This window comes from Odontesthes bonariensis, chromosome 9 (genome assembly GCF_027942865.1).
Source record: "Odontesthes bonariensis isolate fOdoBon6 chromosome 9, fOdoBon6.hap1, whole genome shotgun sequence".
In the NCBI taxonomy this organism is placed as follows: Eukaryota; Metazoa; Chordata; class Actinopteri; order Atheriniformes; family Atherinopsidae; genus Odontesthes; species Odontesthes bonariensis.
The window spans coordinates 29,851,135-29,870,424 of NC_134514.1; the positions used below are offsets into that span (position 1 = coordinate 29,851,135).

General features: G+C 42.2%; 1 protein-coding gene across 4 annotated transcripts in view; it reads right to left on the reverse strand.

Moving 5' to 3' along the window:
• Positions 1 to 1,117: 1,117 nt before the first annotated feature.
• Positions 1,118 to 19,290, reverse strand: part of pik3cb (phosphatidylinositol-4,5-bisphosphate 3-kinase, catalytic subunit beta) — a 53,566-nt gene continuing 35,393 nt past the window's right edge. For all 4 annotated transcript variants that reach the window (XM_075473998.1, XM_075473997.1, XM_075473999.1 and 1 more), the window contains 20 exons: positions 18,917 to 19,140; positions 17,075 to 17,254; positions 16,059 to 16,226; positions 14,376 to 14,465; positions 13,959 to 14,213; positions 13,740 to 13,836; positions 13,512 to 13,642; positions 13,090 to 13,140; positions 12,167 to 12,355; positions 11,023 to 11,144; positions 10,585 to 10,728; positions 10,352 to 10,451; positions 9,574 to 9,770; positions 9,381 to 9,490; positions 9,134 to 9,212; positions 6,889 to 7,056; positions 6,670 to 6,793; positions 6,441 to 6,586; positions 4,413 to 4,545; positions 1,118 to 2,830 (listed from right to left, as the gene is read on the reverse strand). In XM_075473998.1, coding sequence (XP_075330113.1) covers positions 2,693 to 2,830; positions 4,413 to 4,545; positions 6,441 to 6,586; positions 6,670 to 6,793; positions 6,889 to 7,056; positions 9,134 to 9,212; positions 9,381 to 9,490; positions 9,574 to 9,770; positions 10,352 to 10,451; positions 10,585 to 10,728; positions 11,023 to 11,144; positions 12,167 to 12,355; positions 13,090 to 13,140; positions 13,512 to 13,642; positions 13,740 to 13,836; positions 13,959 to 14,213; positions 14,376 to 14,465; positions 16,059 to 16,226; positions 17,075 to 17,254; positions 18,917 to 19,140 — 2,846 coding nt within the window. In that variant the 3' untranslated portion in view covers positions 1,118 to 2,692. The remainder of the gene's footprint in view (positions 2,831 to 4,412; positions 4,546 to 6,440; positions 6,587 to 6,669; positions 6,794 to 6,888; positions 7,057 to 9,133; positions 9,213 to 9,380; positions 9,491 to 9,573; positions 9,771 to 10,351; positions 10,452 to 10,584; positions 10,729 to 11,022; positions 11,145 to 12,166; positions 12,356 to 13,089; positions 13,141 to 13,511; positions 13,643 to 13,739; positions 13,837 to 13,958; positions 14,214 to 14,375; positions 14,466 to 16,058; positions 16,227 to 17,074; positions 17,255 to 18,916; positions 19,141 to 19,290) is intronic.

Genomic DNA, 19,290 nt, shown 5'->3' on the forward strand with positions numbered 1-19,290 from the left:
AAGATCCCTTTGCTTGTTTGTTTCTTTTGCAAATATTAATAGGTTGAAGCTTCAAACACATGGTCTTTGGATTTTTGACAAAGGCCTTAAGTTTCATTTTTGTGTGTATGCAGGTGTGTACATATGAAAAGTCTGCAGTCTTAACAAAAGGAATTCAATTGTTTTATTGCATTACTGTTATGTAACTGCAGAGAACAACACACCTACTGTAGAGCAGGTGATTCACGCTGAGCAATGATTGCAACTTTTGAGCAACAAGAATCAAATGAGTACTGCTTTGTTAACATCCCCCCTACAGACTGAAAATGACTTCATTACCCCCAGTCTATATGCAACAATTCAGATGATAAAGAGTCTGCAAATAAAGAAGCTTCATGGTGGGCAGGGTGGTGCCAACAAAGATAGCCTTAATTTTCTCTTAATCGAATGTAGCGTGGGGGAGAAACGCTGTCAAAGTGGGACACGCCCAGAAACAAGGGAACACCTTGTCATTTTGCAGATGCTTTCCTATTCGTTAGCCGTATTACCTTTGCTTAAGTCCACCATCTTACTTTATTATCGTTTATTCTAGATTTTACTTGCTTTGATGGTTATCCACTTTATTTTTCTCGAGCTCAGCTCCATCATCCTGTGAATAAGTCTACCCTATAGTGTTGTTCATCCTCTAACCAACTCCCTGAGTTATTAGAACTGAGGCTACTGGGGATGTGTGAAATGAAACAACTGGACAACAAAAAGTCATGTGACATTCAAAATTACCTCCCGTTTTCTTGAAAAGAACACTTCTTTATAATTGCATCCGTCTTATGATTTGAACTTAAGATTCTATGAGCGGCAGTAAAATTAAATTTTAAAGAGAAAGTCTAATTTCGGAACGTCAGTTTGCATTCATCTCTGAATGTGCAACGAGAGGATTTAACCACCCTTTCTTTTCAGATCCTCTCTTACAGCTAAAAGCAGGAAAAAAAAAAAAAAGGATTCGACTACGTTTCCGGTCTGGAATCAATAAAAAGGTCATCGCAGCTCTTATAAGCAGAAACAGTGGTGCCCTGAGTGGGTGCATGGTCACACAACCCACACCCAAGAGCAGAACAAGAACACGAACCACAGGCGGGAATGCGGCGCAGTGGAAAATAACTTTAATAAAACTATGAAAACAAAAAACCAGCAAAACATGAAAAGCCTGTACATTTGACAATATCCAGTGTCTGAGACTTCTGAAGGCTAGTGGTGCGAAATACAGCTGCATCACACATAAACCAGCAGACAAAACGATTATAGGCTTAGGCCTGGGCCCATGGTTTTATATGATAAGCTATGGGTCATATACTCGGATATTGCACAAAAACCTAACGCAGATGCAGATGCTGGGAGAACACCAGAAGTAGCCAGGGATCGCAGTATGACGTCCCCACTGATAAGCCCCGCCCACTCCGGCTCAAGACTCCACCCACATCTGCTTGTATAAAAACAAATAAACTTAAACAGAGCGGCACGTGTCTGCACATTCAGTTTGGAAACAGGTCATTAAAAACGCACATATGAAACAATAAAATTACGACAATTACTTTCTCGTTTTGGTCTGAACACGTTAAGAGCATCAGCTGCAGTGAGTTTAACATGGCTGCTAGGAGGAGGTGGATGGCCCTTTAAAAGATGACAAATAGGGGGGTAGTGATAGTAATGCTTTTGATTTCATAATGTTAAGATAAACCATTCAAACAAATAGAGTTTAGTTCATTAAAAGACCTTTTGAGGAACTCTCATGTCTCTCTAAAAACATTCCAGTGTTCAAAGATCCAAACAGTGGACCGAAAGGCTGAGACCATCTTTGTCTCCAATCAGTCCTTCTCTTTTATTGTTGTTTCCCTCAAGTTTTTGTACGGACAAGTGAAGTAGTCTGACACGTCGATATGACTAACTCTTCAACTGCAAAAAAACAAACAAAAAAACAACTCATGAACAATACAATCTTCCTGCAGTTTTGAGGCACACTTTAAGACAGCGGGAGCGAGTGTCAAGGTGCACTTCCTGTGGTCATGTCGCGTATTGTTTTAAGACACGAGGGTCACATCTTTTTCGTCTCTTCCTCTCCGCCCCTTTCACACCCCTCCGTTATCTTTATCCTGCTTGAAACACTCCAGGGGGGCATAGTCAGAAAATGTGTTACTTTCATTCAAACAGTTTCAAGTACATGACAAAAGTCCGCCACTCCCAAACTTTACTTTCGATAACTGTTGGTTCAGCCCGCTCCAGACGGTCCGTTTGGACAGGTCATCTCTGAAGATTTGTTGGAGGCAAAGTGGCTGCCTCAGTTCCCTTCCTTTGGATGTGTGCTCCAACAGCTGCTGTGCCTGTGCAAAACTTGCAATGACGTCACCTACCATGATTCCACAGAAATGTCCCGAGACCCTGAATTTGGTAGTTCATGGGCACAATGCCAGGGTGGTACAAGGCTAAAAGGGATACAGTAAATAAGGGTGCAGGGTAACTGAACTGTTTCAGAGAGCAGGTCTACTCTGTATGTACAGCACATTGGGGGGTGAATCTGCTCAGGTTCCAGATTTCAGCAAGATTCCCTTCTTTAAATCAGGGTATCTGTCACCCTGTCTCCTTGGCACTTTTCGCCCCTCCCACATGTTCCCCTCACAGCGTCTCTCGGCCTTCGAGCCTTTAAGTAGTTGCAGCAGCTCTAGGAGCGGTTGTCTTTGGCCACATTATGGGCCATCCAGTTCACCTTGGTTGTCCAGCTCTCTCTCAGGGCTTCGTCAAACTTCTGGCGGAACTGCTTCAGGGCCTCCTCGTCCGTTTTACCCAGAGCCAGAGAGTCCTGAAGAGGGAGGAGCGTGAGAGGGGAGAGGAATTAGTCCTGAGACAGGGGGAAGTAACGACACAGATACAGAATAACGCGTCCTTTCAGAAGTGTCAGTACAGCATGTCCCAGATTACATGCAAGGAAAACAATCACAGATGCATACATGCATGGCTCACTATGTTCACATTGTTTCCAGCCATCGCTTTGTACAGCGATTGTATAAATGACACAGCTTTCGCATTAAAATATGACGCGTGCTTAAACTCAGCAAATCACAGCTCAGGGATGAGCAGCCGGATAAAAAGGCTCATCTTCCATAACAACTTACAGTATCGATTTAATGCATTATGCAGTCGTATGAAGCCTAAAAAAAACTATTATTTTGACCCACTATGACTAATCACCTAGATATGGCTCTATTACGCTGCCAATTAATAGAAACACTTTGCCGATACTACAGCAAAGAAGGATGCACTCATAACTCATGTGACTTGGGTTTAAATGTTAGTATCTTACAATGTCGTGCTGCTGCAGCTGCTCTGCCAGCTGTGATCGTGACACTGTGGTTGGATTTAGTTATTGTTTAACACTTTGGCTGCTTCTGTGGGCTGATAGGTGGTGCTCCAGACAGCCATTACCATTTGAATCAACTGCTGCTTGTAGGCAGGGCTGTGCCAGTTAGAAAACAAAACAGAATTGGAACAACAGAGCCGCTGCAGCCATGGTAACAGGCAGTGACATCAGAGAGATGGCTGAGTCATTTCAAGGATGCAGTCATAATCAGAGCAGCAGCGCAAGTCAGCAGCTTGTGAACCTGCTCCTGTGGTTTTCTTTCTAAACACAGCGATTCTGACCTTTTCAGAGCCATGAACTTTACAGCTCCACGCTCACGCAACATAGTCAGTTAAAAACTGCTGGACCATCACACGCGTTTTGGGGTCAGATCAATCAGTATTTAAGATATTTCTTGGAAGAAATGGACCCAATGTACTCTGGACCATTGTGGTTGTTGTGGTTACGGGGTAAAAGCTAATTTACAGTACCCCTCTGTGATGGCGGCACTGTTGCAGAAAAGGTCATTGAGATTTTAGAGCGACACATGCTGCCTTCAGGACGAAATCTTTTCCAGAGTCCATCGCTTTATCAACAGAATTCCAAAGCCACAGTCCGCACCCATTCCAAAGGCATGGCTGAGGAAGAAGAGGGTACAGGCAGTGGACTGGGCCTTCCTGTAGTCCTCAACTGTCCCCTTGAGAGAATGTGTGGAGGATTTTCAAAGGAAAAATGTGTCAACAAACCATTACTGTTGCGCAATTTGAAGACAGGCTTTTTAGAAGCCTTTTGGAGGATGTGTACGATACCGCTCCATTTCCACAGGGCAGAACAAGAGAAGTGACACAGATGCTCCATCTTAAGTTCCACTGGGTAAACTTTCCAGCCTTTAAAATCTTCCTCAGACAGCTGTGTTCTTAAGTATGGCTGGCACATATCCACGTGAAGACCCTGTGTTTCGTTTAAGTGGACCGTAACCATCAACTCTACACATAGAGCATTACGACTTTACTTTTCACCTCCCCTACATCTCGGCATGCGATACCTTTAAGTACTGGATGTCTTTGACCGAGGTGAGCTCAGGCAGTCCAGCAGTCAGCATGAGGGCAAACAGCGTGATGAAGAGGTTGCCGTTTTTCCTCAAGATCAGGTAAGCCTCCTCGCAGTACTGACGGAAACTACAAGAAAAAAAACAAAAAAAAGAAATCAGACACCAGAGTTGCTTTTGTCTTTTAAAAAAAATGATGGCCGACGGAAAGATCTGCTGCAAGCATGTCAATGATGAATTTATTATCGTTTTTGTTTGAAACAATACAACACATTCAATGAAAGAGAGGTAACATTAAAAATAAATGTGTTAGTTTATTTTCACACTTCTTTCTTTGTCCAGAGGAGGAGTTATAGAAACGCACAACAACGCTGTAAGAACTCTCTGGTGCTTGTATCTGTAGGAGATAAAGTAGATCGTTGTGGTTAGGGGCTTTTGTTGGGAGTTTTGTTTTTGTCGTGTGTTATCTGAGGATCGATGACTGGGCTAAATGCCGTTGCCCACAAACTGTTCAAAACAGGTGACAAACATTTCCTCGTTGTCTGAGACCAAGGACCCGGATATTGTTTCAATGAAGTGTCTGCAGAGGAAAAAGCTCACTACAAACACAAACATTCACTGGTGGGATCATTAAAGCTTCTTAAATAGCTTTAATTAACCAACCAACAGTTTTCTAGCTTCATATAGATAATCCTCACCAACTGAAAACAAATGAAACCTGACTGAAACTCAGTCCATCACTGCTTTAGCTTGAACTGCACAGCACTGGATCCCAAAGGTCCCCTCGTTATGATTTCCAGTTATTGGCTGTGTCCAGTCAGTGTGGCATGTCACGGCAGTGCTAACAGTACAGCGGTACAGATATTTTTCAGCTGCACAACCACTGGATGTTTTATCTGACTTTTATTTATTACAGATATTTACTCCCCTGTAGTACAGCCTTCAATGTAGATATGCAACTAGGTCATAAGAGATTACTGTACCACATACCACGGGTATTTCCACTCTTCATAGATGTTTACATGGTACTTATTGTATGCATGGCAGTACGTTGTCATGAAGCCTTTGCATGCTTTACTTACATGTGCCACACTGCACGTACACAAACCCCAAGTGACAACAACACAGACGGACACAGTTGAAGTTTGTGCTTCCGAAATAAGACTGGAAATAAAACCACCAAGTTTTTCCACACGAGGTGGCATCAGCCACGCACTTGGCTGTTTCTGATTCAAATGAACCAACTTTTCTGAAGAAAAAAAAAACAACAACAACGATAAATATGAAAGAATATAAAGTGAGCAGTCGAATGTCCTAAAATACTGCCTGACCTTTGTGCCCCGTGCAGAAATGGTCCATGTGTGCTACTGTCGTCCGAGTTAAATCAATGTTTTATGACTGACCAGTGTGTATACCAGATAATAATTTCCTCCTTCAGATAATAATAATAAAAAAGCATCTTTTCTCATCTAAATAGAACTGTTTGTGAGTGAGCAGTCCCAAAAAACGGCCTGCTTAGAGGACTTCCATGCTTGGATCATTACTGCCCACTGCTGGTTGGAATGGGGTACTGCACCATCAATCTTCCACAAGTTCCAGTGCGACTGTTTTGTTATGTCCAGAAATACTTTGACTCTCTGTGCATTTTCTTATCCCACGGCAGCCCTGTATCATTTCACATTTCTCATGCAGGGCTCCTTCTTCACTTTCTCAACACACAAATGGAATAAAACACATTTTCTCTCATAACTTGTACTTGTTTTTTCCTTCTATGCTTTGGGGGTGAAACATCCTACAAAAAGGGAAGGCATCTTACTTTTAAGCAATCAGTGGAGGCAGCTTCAACTTCAACTAACACATTTATTTTTGTTAGTTGAAGTTCTATAACATAACAGACAAACCAGTCGTTTGACATTAAACTGAATTTGCTTCCTTATTTTCTGGTCCAAACAATGACGTCTATGAGGTTGAAGTTAAAGAAGCAACATTTGAAGATAAATAAGAAAAATATAGAGTGGAACAAACCTGGCAAATTTTTCTGTGTATCCCGTCTTCCCTTGCTGAATTACATGAATAAAGTCGTGCGTGAGGATGAACGGAACACGCTCCCTCTTGATGCCAAACTTGGACTTGAAGTTGCCCAGGATGTGACCAAAGTCTATGTGAAAAAGCTAACAAAACAAGACAATCGGTGAGCCTCGAGAAGATGTGAAGGGAGACTGCATTACGGCTGTATGCTTAACAACGGACAAACCTGTCCAGTGCTGCGAACCATGATGTTGTCACTGTGGCGGTCTCCGATGCCCAGGACGTAAGTGGCTACACAGTAGCCTGCGCACGATAAAGTGAACTCCTCGATGGCTCGTTCAAGAGCATCGCTGTCGACAAACAAAAACACACACGGGGCACATAAACAAACATATGTTCTAAAGAAAAGAACAGTTTGTTAAGCTTCCTTTAAGCTCCATCCTACCCAGAGTTTCTCTCTTTAAGCCAGTTAAGCAAAGCATCTTTATTGAATGCTGCAGCTGCTGCAACGTTGCTACTGGTCAACTGGATGTTTGCGATTGTGTCTGCCGATGAGACCACCTCTATTAGCCCCGCCCGGTCTCCTGTTGCCAGGCAGCCATATGGTACGATTCTGTATGGGAAAGAGAAAAAAAAAAAAAGTAAATATGATTACTTCATTTTATGCCCGTTTCATCTATTTACTTATTTTTAAACATATTGAACTTTTTCTTTTTCTTTCTTAAACCATGTTTATTGAAAAGAAAAATGGAAACTAACACACAGTAAACTTGGTTTTGTGCATCTTACTATAGATTTAGTTATGTTATTATATAACTAACGATTTATATTTCTCCGTACATGCGAGTGGCTAAAGTATGTGAGCCTTTGCTCTCAGAAACTGGCGCAAACCCTTTTTCTAGCAAACTTTTACAGTAACTACTGATCATTTCTGCACATCAGCCTGAAGGAAGTTTAGAAACAACTTAAACCCTGGAATGTTGGTGGGTTTGCACATTTCAATGTCTTGCTTCCGATTCTTCCAAAACATTTCTTTTGGACCGAGGCCACAACCATGACCTGTTCTCGCCAAAGTATTTGTTTTTTAAGACCCGCGTGCCAATAGTTGTTGCTTTGCCCCATGACCCACTTTCTCTGGAGATTCAGTCCAGACACCAAGGTTCCGAAATTTCCCTGTAGAAGTCGCAGGTATAATTTAGAATTACATGTTCCATCAGTTATGGCAAGCTAAAGGGGCCCAAACCATGACACCAGCATATTTCACAGATGGGATGAGGTTCCGAAGCTGGAATGCAGCGTTGTGCCACTTTGGTCTCATCCCTCCACAAAAAATTTTCCAGCAGCCTTCTCAGTGTACCAAACATGTGAGCCTAAGAAAACTGCAGATGACTGGCAGTTCCCCTAATTTCTTTCTGGACCTGGCAGCCAATAACCTGCAATGCTCTTGGAGCCATCTTTTTTTTGTTTTGGTCTCGTACTTCTGGGGAAGATATTAATGGTCTTGAATTTCATCCAATTCGCAAATCATATGGCGGTAAGATTTATGGAGCCAAAAGTCTCAAGAAGTGTTTTTGTAACCCATTCCAGCCTGTGAGCTTCAACAACTATTTCTGAGGTCCTCCAGTTTGTGTGCATAATGTCATCTGTAGCCTCACGTTTGGTCAAGGTTGATGAACTTTTACCACTCGCAGATATTTTATTTCGAGAGAATAAAATAACTCTCTTTGTCTTGCTTAATTAGGTTCTCTTTACACAGTTTTAGAGCTTGTGTGAAATATTGAGGTTTTAAATCCTATTTATTTAATGAGACATGAACATTTTAGTTATCAGAAATGGATTCAGTTATCACTGGGTGGAATACACTGTCGGACTGTAAAACATCGTAGAATTAACAGTGAATTAAGAGAATCAAGAATATGTGGTGATAAAGTGATGATGCATTTTCTTCTGGCATCGCTTTAACTTTTCCTAAAACATGGCAGTAGCTCGACTGTGTGGGATCTGGACAATTCTTTTAGAATTTCACTGTTACAGTGTATGAACACGGTGCCTCTCAGTCTTACACATATGACAGCCATGACCCAGTGCTCAATGCAGACTTTCTTTTGCAGCCTGAAAGAGGTTTAATGGAGACCAAATGCCTTCAAGGCAGTTCTTACTCACGTTAATGGGTGTCGAATTTAAGTAGATGAGAAAAAGACAGAGTTGACAGGGAACGTTACGAGTGGGAAAACATACCATATCATAGTGGTTTCATTACATTGTCCCTGCTTTTGCTCCCAGTATCCAATCCCAGTGTTCGAACTCTGAACCCATGTCTACGTAACCCGAAGCACCGTCCAAAAGCTCAACTGTCAAAACAACCCCCTCAATGCTCAGATCCAGATGTTGGAGTGGATGATGATGATGAGAGGAAGTGTGAAAAGTGTGGATTTGATTAGGCTGTAACTAAGATATTGTATCTGAGTGTGTGTGTGTGTGTGGGGGGTGGGGGGGTGTGGATGTCTGGGGTGCATGGACGTTGGAGGTCAAACTAGCGTGAGGTAATTAAGTGCGTCTTCTCCTCTCCTGCGCCCCACCAGAGCTTCCCCTTCCCCACTGAGAGGAGGAACAAACAGGCCTGACAAAAGCCTGTCCTCGGTACACACACGGGCACATGAGCGCGCATACGGACGCACAGGAATGCTCACCTGAGGTCCAGATTCTCCTCCTTCCACAGAAGATCCATTAACCTTAAAATCTGCAGGGTCAACATGTCTTGCCGAAGGTCTAGGAGATGAAAGTGAAGATGAAAAGGTGAGAGGGAGCCTTCATTTGAAAATGAAATATCCATTTACTCAGGAAATAGGAAACAACTGATCTTAATTTGTCATTCAACCGTTTTTTCCACCGCTCATCTCCCACCCCCCCTCGCTCTTTTGTGTCCCAATCCCCTACCGTCTCCGTTTTTGAAGATGATTCCCAGAGTGTCTCCGCCCATCAGCTTGTTGTTGTAAACAACCCAGAGTGGTTTCATCTTCGAGTCCATGTACCGGCATTTCTCCACACTGATGGGACAATGACAGAGAGGAAAATGGTTATCCCAAATCTGACAGCGGAGAGATTTTCATATGAAAACTAGTTATCTTACTTGATGCCAGACAGCAGGACATTGGGATTAAGGGGGGAGTGCAGGTCTGACAGAGTCTCCGAGTAGCCGCTCTGTCTTAAACATGTCATCATGGCCTCCTTGGTCAGCATTGCCTCCTTGGTTTTACTCCGAGCGTTCTTAATAGTTCCCAGTTTAATTAGCTCATTGACTGACTTTAGCTTACTCAGGGCTTCCACCTGGTAAAGAGAAGGACCGTGTAACAAAGAAAAGGTTCAAATACTGGACAGATATTTGAAATCTATTTGATTAAATCAGCCAATTATCCTTAGAAATAAATCATTGCTGGCACTGACAGCTGAGTGCATTATCTTTAGAAAGACATTGTGTTACTCTCCGCAACAGGAAAGTGGTCAGATAAATGATGAGGAAGTGGTAGGAAGTGTCCAAAGGACTGATTGTCAAAACCAACATTACAGAGGGCGAAGGTTAGAGGGCAGGAAGGGTGACACTGCTGTCACAATCTGAGACAATAACACACATAAATCTCGTTTTGTCAATGTTAAGAACAGACCAACGCTATTCTGAAAATATCAGTTTTAATTAACTAAAGTCAAACACATTGAAAAAAAAAAAGAAAGAAAAAAAGTCAACAACTGAGGTATACATTTTTTTTACATTTTAAGAAATAATAGAGACTTTCAAAGACTTCTGGCACTGCATCGCAGGCTTGTGAGAATAACTCTTTAATTTTATTTACAGCTTGTAAGTTAACGTGTGTAACAGCCAACAAATAAATCAAACGGCGAGTGTGGCTTGCCTGTTTCTTTAGAACCTCAATATGAGGGATGCTGCCTCTGCAATAGGCCTCCAGGATGAGTGAAAACTGGACTGAAACTGCTGGCATGTGGATCTCTGACCTATAGAGAGCAGCAGAGAGGAGTGAACAAAGAGAAAACACTCAAATGTTGCACACTCAAAGGCTTTAATCTCTTTCCCCCTGACTTCCAATGTTCAGAGGACGCGTTCACGTGTATTTAACGAGTAACGCACCGCAAGTGCCAGAAGAGGAAATGTCCAATCTTGCGGTTCCCTTGAGCACGTTCCAACAGGAAGTGGGTGAGGGCGCAGTCATAGTAGGGCTCATAACGTAACACCTGCACCAACTGTAGCAGGTACTGCGACAGTTCCTCATCACTGACGGGGCGAGAAGGGTACAGGAACAGAGAGAGATAAGGATAAGAGGACATATTCTGAAAGGCTGTTTTCTAGCAATAACTTAATGACGACGTTTCAAATGGTCTGCAGGAAAAAAGGCAAGCAGACAGGAACAGACAAATACCATCTACTGTCAAACACAGCCGGCAGAAAGTAGCAGAATGATTTAAATAGCGTGTACTGAATTACAGTGGATAAATTGAATTGAAAACAGACGCTTGACTATACAAAAAGCGCATCATTACAAATGTACGTGTGGGTGGAAATATTTACCTCATAGAACGCAGACAGCCCACAGCATACTCTCTGACGTACTGGTCAGGGTAGTTGAAGTCCAGAAGCTCCAAAGCATCTCTGGGACTCAGTTTGGTCCAAATCTGAAGCAGTGCCTGCAGCTGAGAGATACACACACACACACACACACACAGAATCTAATATTCAACCAGTTACAGACATATGCAGTCGTTGGGTAGCTGAATGAATCAAACACTTATTGTAAATCCCATGTGTTCACTCATAGTAGAAATGAACATTAATCTTACAGTAATAAAAAGAGAAATTTTAAATTTGATTTGGAAAGTAACCAGTTTGTTAAGCTGCTAAGGTACGCTACTTTTGTTGTTTTCAGCAAGGAAAGAAAAAAAAAAGAAAATTTATGTCCTCACAATATTTGAAACATCTTTTTGTTTAAAGGCTCATTATGTCGAATGTATAAGTGAGGGAGGCTTTCTGTCAGTGTGGGACATTTAACCCGTACTGTCTAATCGCTCCCCTCTCAAATCCGGTCGTATTGCTGCCATGGTAACGTTGAGCAAAATAACAGCGATCAGGATTTTTGTCAAGTGTAAAGCAAGCCGTCTGCTAAATGCAACAAAAACAGCCGAATCTCGCATATTAAGAAAATAACGCGGGGAATTTACAAGAAGGCATTTTGAGACTTCAATACAGAGTAAAAATTAGGTTTTCGGTACATGGTAACCTAACAAAAAAAAATGTCTTCATTTTTTTATTAATTTATTGAACTTTAAGTAAGTCCTCATTTGAAAGCTCCAGTATGTCGGATGTGGTGACATCCAGAGCAGTAAACTGAACGTTGGAAGCAACTTCCTCCTTTTTCAAGCACGGAGGAAGAACTACACTGAATCACTGCTTTAGAGCCGGTGTTTTATTTGTCCATTCCAGGCTACTATTAACATGGTGGTGCAACAGGGTGGAGGACGGGTGGAGGCGATACAAAAAGATATTGTATCCAAAGACAGTGGGAATTCACCAGAGATGATAAAGATTTTTTTCATGCTTCCACACCTATAAAATAATATTTATGAATTTTGGCATATTACAGTAAATGTTACAGGTTAGAACCTTAAAAGATCCATTTGTCTCATTTTTGCTGGTAATAACGGGGACGGCGGCTAACCTGGGCCATGTCCTCGTGTTTGCTCCACTTGACGGAGAGTAGCAGCTTGGGTAGCGACTGAGGAAAATTATCCCGACAGTCGTTTCGTAGTGTCCAGATCAAATCCTTCTCGTTTTCACACAGCTGAGAGAGCGGATCGCGTTCCATGATCTCCTTCAATTCTATGTGGAACTTTTTACCACCACGGCCCTGCGAAGGATCATGAAGGCAGAAAAAAGAAGATGAAGACAAGTAAGGAGCAGGGACTTTAAAGAACCACAGGAGGGCAGCAGCGTATCAAAGTTGCCATCAACTGCCTTGAATGCAGACAATGCGCCCATGATTATGATTCAAATATCTCAGTTAAAAGTGTATTTACCAAAACAAGAAGGGCCTTCACTTCAAGACCTAGGGCTGTTGATTTAAAGTGGATCTTACTGTAGCTGTCATAATTAAATTGTGTTAGCAGAGTTGTGCCGAGCTCCACATTAAACCACAAGGTGACTCACAAGAAAAAGAAACAGTCCTCTGTAGTCAGTGGCAATCCACTCATACATAAAACTCATACGAAAGGGCTGTGTGCAGACCTGCCCTCTGTGAAGCACAGGATTACATAACCAACTGTAACACACCCAGGAGTGGGGCTTTCGTTGAGGAGCAAAGAGACAGGAAAACAGACAAGTAATTGATTAGAGTCTAGTTTTGGATGGAGGGAGTTGAATATTTTTGCTACTACACTCTGCTAAATGATAAAAGGTTTCCAAGGAAACTGTTTGAGAGGTTCCATTTGTGCTGTCTGTGAGGGGGAAGAGATGTTTGTTGCTGGCCAACATTTAACAATTGTGCTACTTCATTTTCAATTGGTTGACCCTTGTATTTACTCTGAATGAATGCAATCATTTAAACGTGCTCGCACAATTATCTCCGATTGTACAATATCTCACCATAGGAACACAGTCATTTGCACTGGCGATCTCTGCAGCTTTTTCCAGTATCTGCAAAAAAAAAAAAAGAACCCAAAAAACACAAGTGAGCGCCGTGTGAGGGAAAATACACTGATTCATCACTTCCAGCTACAGTGCATTAAGCAAGCAGAGCACGTTCTGATCCTCTCATGCTAATAGCCACCACTTCATCATAATCACTAGGTACTTCTATGCAAACCCCACAGCCGCTGTGGTGACTGCTGCAGTCATGCCTTTCAAAAAGGCCACACTGGTTCCATCAAGTGTTCAGGTTAATAGTACGAGTATGTATGCATGTTCAATTGTGAGTGTAAACGTTTGAGTGACAAATCTAAGCCTATTAGCATGCGCCGAAGGTCAAACATTCATGTTTCTATGAGATGAACAGAGTGCAGTCTCACCTTGTCAAAAGGAGGAAAGATGATGGGGTGTGAGGAGTATTCTGGGAAGTGGATGTGCAGTGCGGTCGCATTCTCAGTGTACGGGTTGGTCTGAACAGTTCCTATTGGGTTTAGCATCTCTTCAAGTTCATCTGGGTAAGACACACACAGACACACACTTTTGTTGACTGAATCTGAAGCTCATTTCATCCACTTTGAATATTAGACAGTTTGTTTGTTGGAGTGTACCAGGAAAGGAAGACCAGCAGTGCAGGATGATGTCTCCAGTCTTCAGTTGCCCTTTGTAGTCAAACACCATGGTGTTGACCCAAGCTATGGGATAATGCTGGAACACACAACCGATTGCTAGTTCAATAACACGTTCTGTGCACATGTTTGAAAACTGACGAAGACTTAGGGCCCTTCTCCGACCTACGGCAAACCACAAACACTGGAGGTCCAACTTACCACTTTCCCTGCCTTACGGATGGTCTGGTACTTGTTTAAGTGAGCATTTTTGGTGGACTTCTGCTTCTTCACCTTATCCATGACGGCATAAATAGCGAAGCAGAGGCGGGTCATGCGCGGCAGATCGCAGACTGAGATGTCAAACTCCAGCCTGCTGTCTTTCCAGGTATGGTCTGAGCGTCCGCTACTCTCGCTGCTCACCGCCGGCTTGCACAGCAGCTCTGTGCCATGAAAAAGCCCCGCCCTCACCTGGACCTGTGTGTTCAGACATGCCATTATTTTTCATTCCACGCCACGCCACGTCACAGCTGTGTTTTCAGGTTTTGTAAGTGTGGCGACATGCCAATCGGAACATGATCATACTTTCAGAGATGTAGATAATACAAAAATAAATGTTCTTAAATCAGACAAATTTACCTTGGCAGTCTCCTCTGCATTCACCTTGCTGCCTTTCACCAGGACTATCTTAAATGGGCTAGACACATCCCACACACTCGTTTGTACTTGCTGAAAAGGAAAAGTGAGAGCAGAAAGAGAGAGCTGCTATGACTGAGCGGGATTAGCAGTATGCACTGTGAAAATATGCACAGAACTCTGCCTCTTCACACCCACCACTTCTCTGCACAGATACACAAACAATGAGGGAGGTCAGGCAGGTCACTGTGATGTCAAGCCAAGTGGATTTGCGAGGGTCAGCAGAACAAACGGCATCACATGACACATAGAAATCATGAACATGACTAACCAGCACACTTCCTGCTGTCTGCTGCCTCTATTTCTGAGTGGACATTTGCTGTAAATTCTCATGTGAATATGATGGCGCATTTCATTTATAGTCCCCTATCAGATATGACACCATTGTTGGCTGCATCTATTCCTATGTACTGAACCATGTCGTCACAAAAAAACAAGCGTCCCTTTGTTATGTTCGTTTGCTTTGTTTTCACCGACTATCAGTCACGTTTCCTGATGCACAACAACACAGCTCCTATCGGGTAAATAAGTCATAAAGCAACACTTCAGATGCAAGCCTGTTACTCTCTGACCTGCATCGGTGTCTCCCTACTCCCTCCACTGCGCTGCTAGTGTCAGGAGAGTTATTATTTGTCAAGACATCATGTGGCAGTTTAACTTAAGGCCTATAAAGTTCATCAAATACAGAGGATTGCTTTACCTCAGCTCCATATGTGAACATACTTTTTCCGTCTTTGTGCAGCGAGACTGAACTGATTATAAATCCTGAGAGTAGTGGCTGGGACATACAGCAAGTCATAAATGTGGTCAGAGAAATGTAGAAGTAGTGAGGTTTGTTTTACTGTAAAGCAAAATAAGATATGAACAAAGTTCGGAAACAACTGCTCTAACAGTGCTAGTGGGAATGTCGGATGTGATGACACACACCCGAAATATTTATTCTCTTTCCAAACCACACATCAAAGACACATCTATGGCCCGCACAGCATCAGGTAATTAAAAACACCAGGAGACTCCGTAACAAGACCAATTAAACTGAGCCTGACATTTGAAATGTGGCTGCGCACATTGAGCAGTGATATCACCGTGCACCTGGAAGCAGCAGCGAGGAGCTTCCGATGTTTTCTGACAACGTGGCAAATGCTGGCAGGATGCTGTGAGCTTGCTCTGACACACTTTGAACTCTTCCTCATAAAAGACAGGTGGCAGCTGCTAAATACATATTTACTTGGTAAACGTCCACACCTGCGTGGTTTCTGTGCAGGTGAATCAATCAAATGGTGGTGCCTTAGCTATTTCGGTGCAACAAGAACGCCACAAAGTAAACAGTGGGCATTATTAACTGAGTGCTATCTAGTCTACATGAGAACATTTCTTATGTGCATCACTGCAGTCAATTTAGTCCTGCCACAGCCAGAACTATACATTAACAATATTTGCATGTGAAATCAGTTGAAGGATATGAATTCTGTTCGACTCCACTTAGGAAATTCAGAATCATGTGGAACGGATTGCAAAACACAGTTACTTTAAATACAACAGCAGATGTTTAATAGACAACTGCCAAAACAAGGAAGTGAGAAGCGCATACAATCACATTCATTCTCTCAGCCAAACTGGACTAACCGTGGGAACTCTTCTCTTGGGAGGTAGTGGCAAAGGAGGGTTGGAGGACTTGCGGCTAACCACGGCTCCGATGGCAGACATTTCCTTGTCAAACAAGGTCTTTACAGTGCTTGTGTGGACCAGGGTGAGGTGAGGAGGCTCCTTGGCTTGGAGGCATGTACGGATGTACTGTACACAAGACAGGACAGGAGTATGTTTCAGCTATGTGTACATTCAAGCCACTTCTACAGAGGAACCAAAGCTCAATCAGCTGAGTTAAACAACCACATAAAGAAATACAGAAAATATGGAAGCAATAATAAATTAATTGTCTCCATAAATTTGTCATCCCGTAATTAACCAAATACATACAGATTTTACTACTTTGGCATCAACTCAACTGATAAAACTACAAAGTCCAGTGAATCTATAGGCAACTCCAACCTTAAATTTCATTATATTGACAACCTGCCCAACTTTATCGAGCACGAGGCAAGGTCATCTTTACCCATAAGCGGTTTAATTCTCTCAGATAACAACCAGACTTGTTTTAAATACTTGACACCCCCTATATGTGATATTTTTAGAGTATTCCCAAAACCGTGAACAGAAATTCTTTCCCGTTACCTCATTAACAGCTTAACACTGGAAGGACGAGTTTGATTTGAAATGAGTTGATAATTACGTGCATTTACACTTAAATGCTACACTGAAATGTCCTGTAAACCAACTACGGCACATTTAAGAGTAGCTGTAACGTTGAATCCTCTAATAAAAAAAAATAAAAATAAAAAAATACTAAAAACATCAATGCTGAGCTATCAACAGTGTGTCTCAAGCCAGATTTGAGCTATTATAACAACAGGAATATGTTGTATAGGTTGTTATAAAATGTTACCATCTTAGACCTATACAAATCATGCAAGCCAATTTGCAGGAAAAAAACAAAAAACAAACCCAAAACAAATATACCACTGTTAAAAAAGGACAATCCCTGTCCCCTGAAAACTGGTCAAGTCCCATGTGTCGCCACTGACCTTGTACTGAATCAAGGGATGGTCTCCACAGAGGAACTCCAGGCACTGACTGACTCTCAGCACATACTGACCCCTCCATTCTTCTTCTTCGGGCGCGTGGGTGGTCAGCCACTTCCTCACGGCTGTCTCCATCAGCTCAGAGGGGGTGACAGACGATGACACCTTCAAACTGGTTGAGTCCTGGAAGATGGGACGAAATTATTATTATTTATTTATTTTTTAAATTGAATAATAAAACAAAAAAAAGCAGATTGGTAAAACAAGAGAATGCACAGCTGAATCATACGAGAGATGTTTGTGATAAAATAGCAAAAATGCCTAACTCGCTTTCTTCTTTATAAAATACAAACTTCCAGTTATCTGAACATTGAGATGTTCAGGAGAGAAGACGAGCAACATGTTCACTGGGCACCTCCTAATGTTGAGTTTGCTTCTACGTAACAAGTGGACTAGCATGTGCAGAGGAAAGAAAATAAAAATACACAAAAAGTCTTGATCTGTTGGAAAATGTGTTTAAGCACAGATGACTCCTCCATACTTTATCACTCACAGTCTAACATGCTCTGAGGCTCAATACTTTCTGCTATTTATAGCCCAGTGCTGACCTGATACCAGAGATGGAATTGTAATTTCCTGGAGGTTTCATTAAAATGTCATCCATTAATAATTAACAAAACCGTGGCTACGTTAAGGTAGAACTGCAACATTTAGAGGACATGAGAGAGCGGACTGAAAAATACCTCTTGACTGATCTGAACCATTTAGTAAAAAAAAAAAAAAAGTAAACTGAATACGAATTGGATACTAATACAATAAGCAATTATGCAAACAAAACAGATGTTAGCTATTGCACAAGTGCCAATGATATCACTGGAAGGAAGGTTCACACCAAATCCCAGCCAGATTCCCTTTTGAACAATAAACTGTTCCGGCACACTTCCTGTCTGTAATGGAGCTTATTGTGTCTGACCTCCCAAATAAGACTTCCTGACAACGTCCACCTGAGCGCAGTGGCACAGATGGCCTGACTTTGTGTATGTGTGTGTGTGTGTGTGTGTGTGTGTGTGTGTGTGTGTGTGTGTGTGTGTGTGTGTGTGTGCGTGCCTGTGATGTTGATCAAAGCTGATATACAAGAGTCTGGAGGGACATGACCATCTGTTTTATTATTAGATAATATCATTTCTATCAAAGTGGCAATGAGACAGATGGAGGGACACAGAAAAGTGAGTGCAGAGTAGGAGAGGTAAAGGGGTTCATTTTAATCAGTGTTTTGGGTCCCATGAGATGTATTACTAGTATGCGAGATCGTCTAAGAGAATGGCATAATTTCACTGATGGTTTTGACCCACTTAGTCTTGTCACATGTCTCACTAGTTGGGATCAATCACGTGACGTTTGTGAAGCTGCCCACTGTGAGCAGAAAAGGGCTGAGCTACAGTAACACGAGCAGGCACTGGTGGAATCACATGGCTACTCAGACAAGTTGGTTTTGTCTTCGAACGGTGCACTAAGTCACATTCTTTCTTCATCATGCAAGCAGATGTTAAACATGTAACTATGCTATGGATAGGTAATGAGTTTGTTACGCTTTTTTAGCTAATAATGAAAATGACAATATGAATTTAGACAAGGACATAAATCAGCCATCATCCTCTCAAATTGTTAGCAAAGTACAAAGATTAAATATTTGAGAGTGAGGCATGAGATATGTCAGTTTATTTTGAAATACTGGTTGAATCTCTATATAAAGAATAAATAAAGCCAGCATTCTGTCCACTGATTTAAATTCCCCCAACAGTATGTACTGTGCAGCCCCTCCCACAGAGGCTTGCAGACCCTCACCTGGGACTGGTCAAAGTGGATAATGACTTTCAAGTCAGCTGGCCGGTCATTGACTCCATCTGTCGATCCTGCTGCCGGCTCCAGCTGCGGGGAGAAGCAGGCCTGCAGCCACTCCGTGCACGTCATCATTTGCACTCGCTGCATCCTCTCTTCGCTGCTTCGAAACATCTTACTTCGAAAGTCCTTCACTTCCTGGTCGTTTATGGCATCCAGTTCATGAAGACCTAGAAACAATCGGTAAAGAACAACATTGTAGGACAGAAAGCCGTTTAAACAGAAGTGCTGACCAATGTTTAGATTACACTAATAATGTGGTTTGAGAAAACATCTTCATTTTACAAGAACCTAGACTTTAGAACACTCTTTGGGCTCCA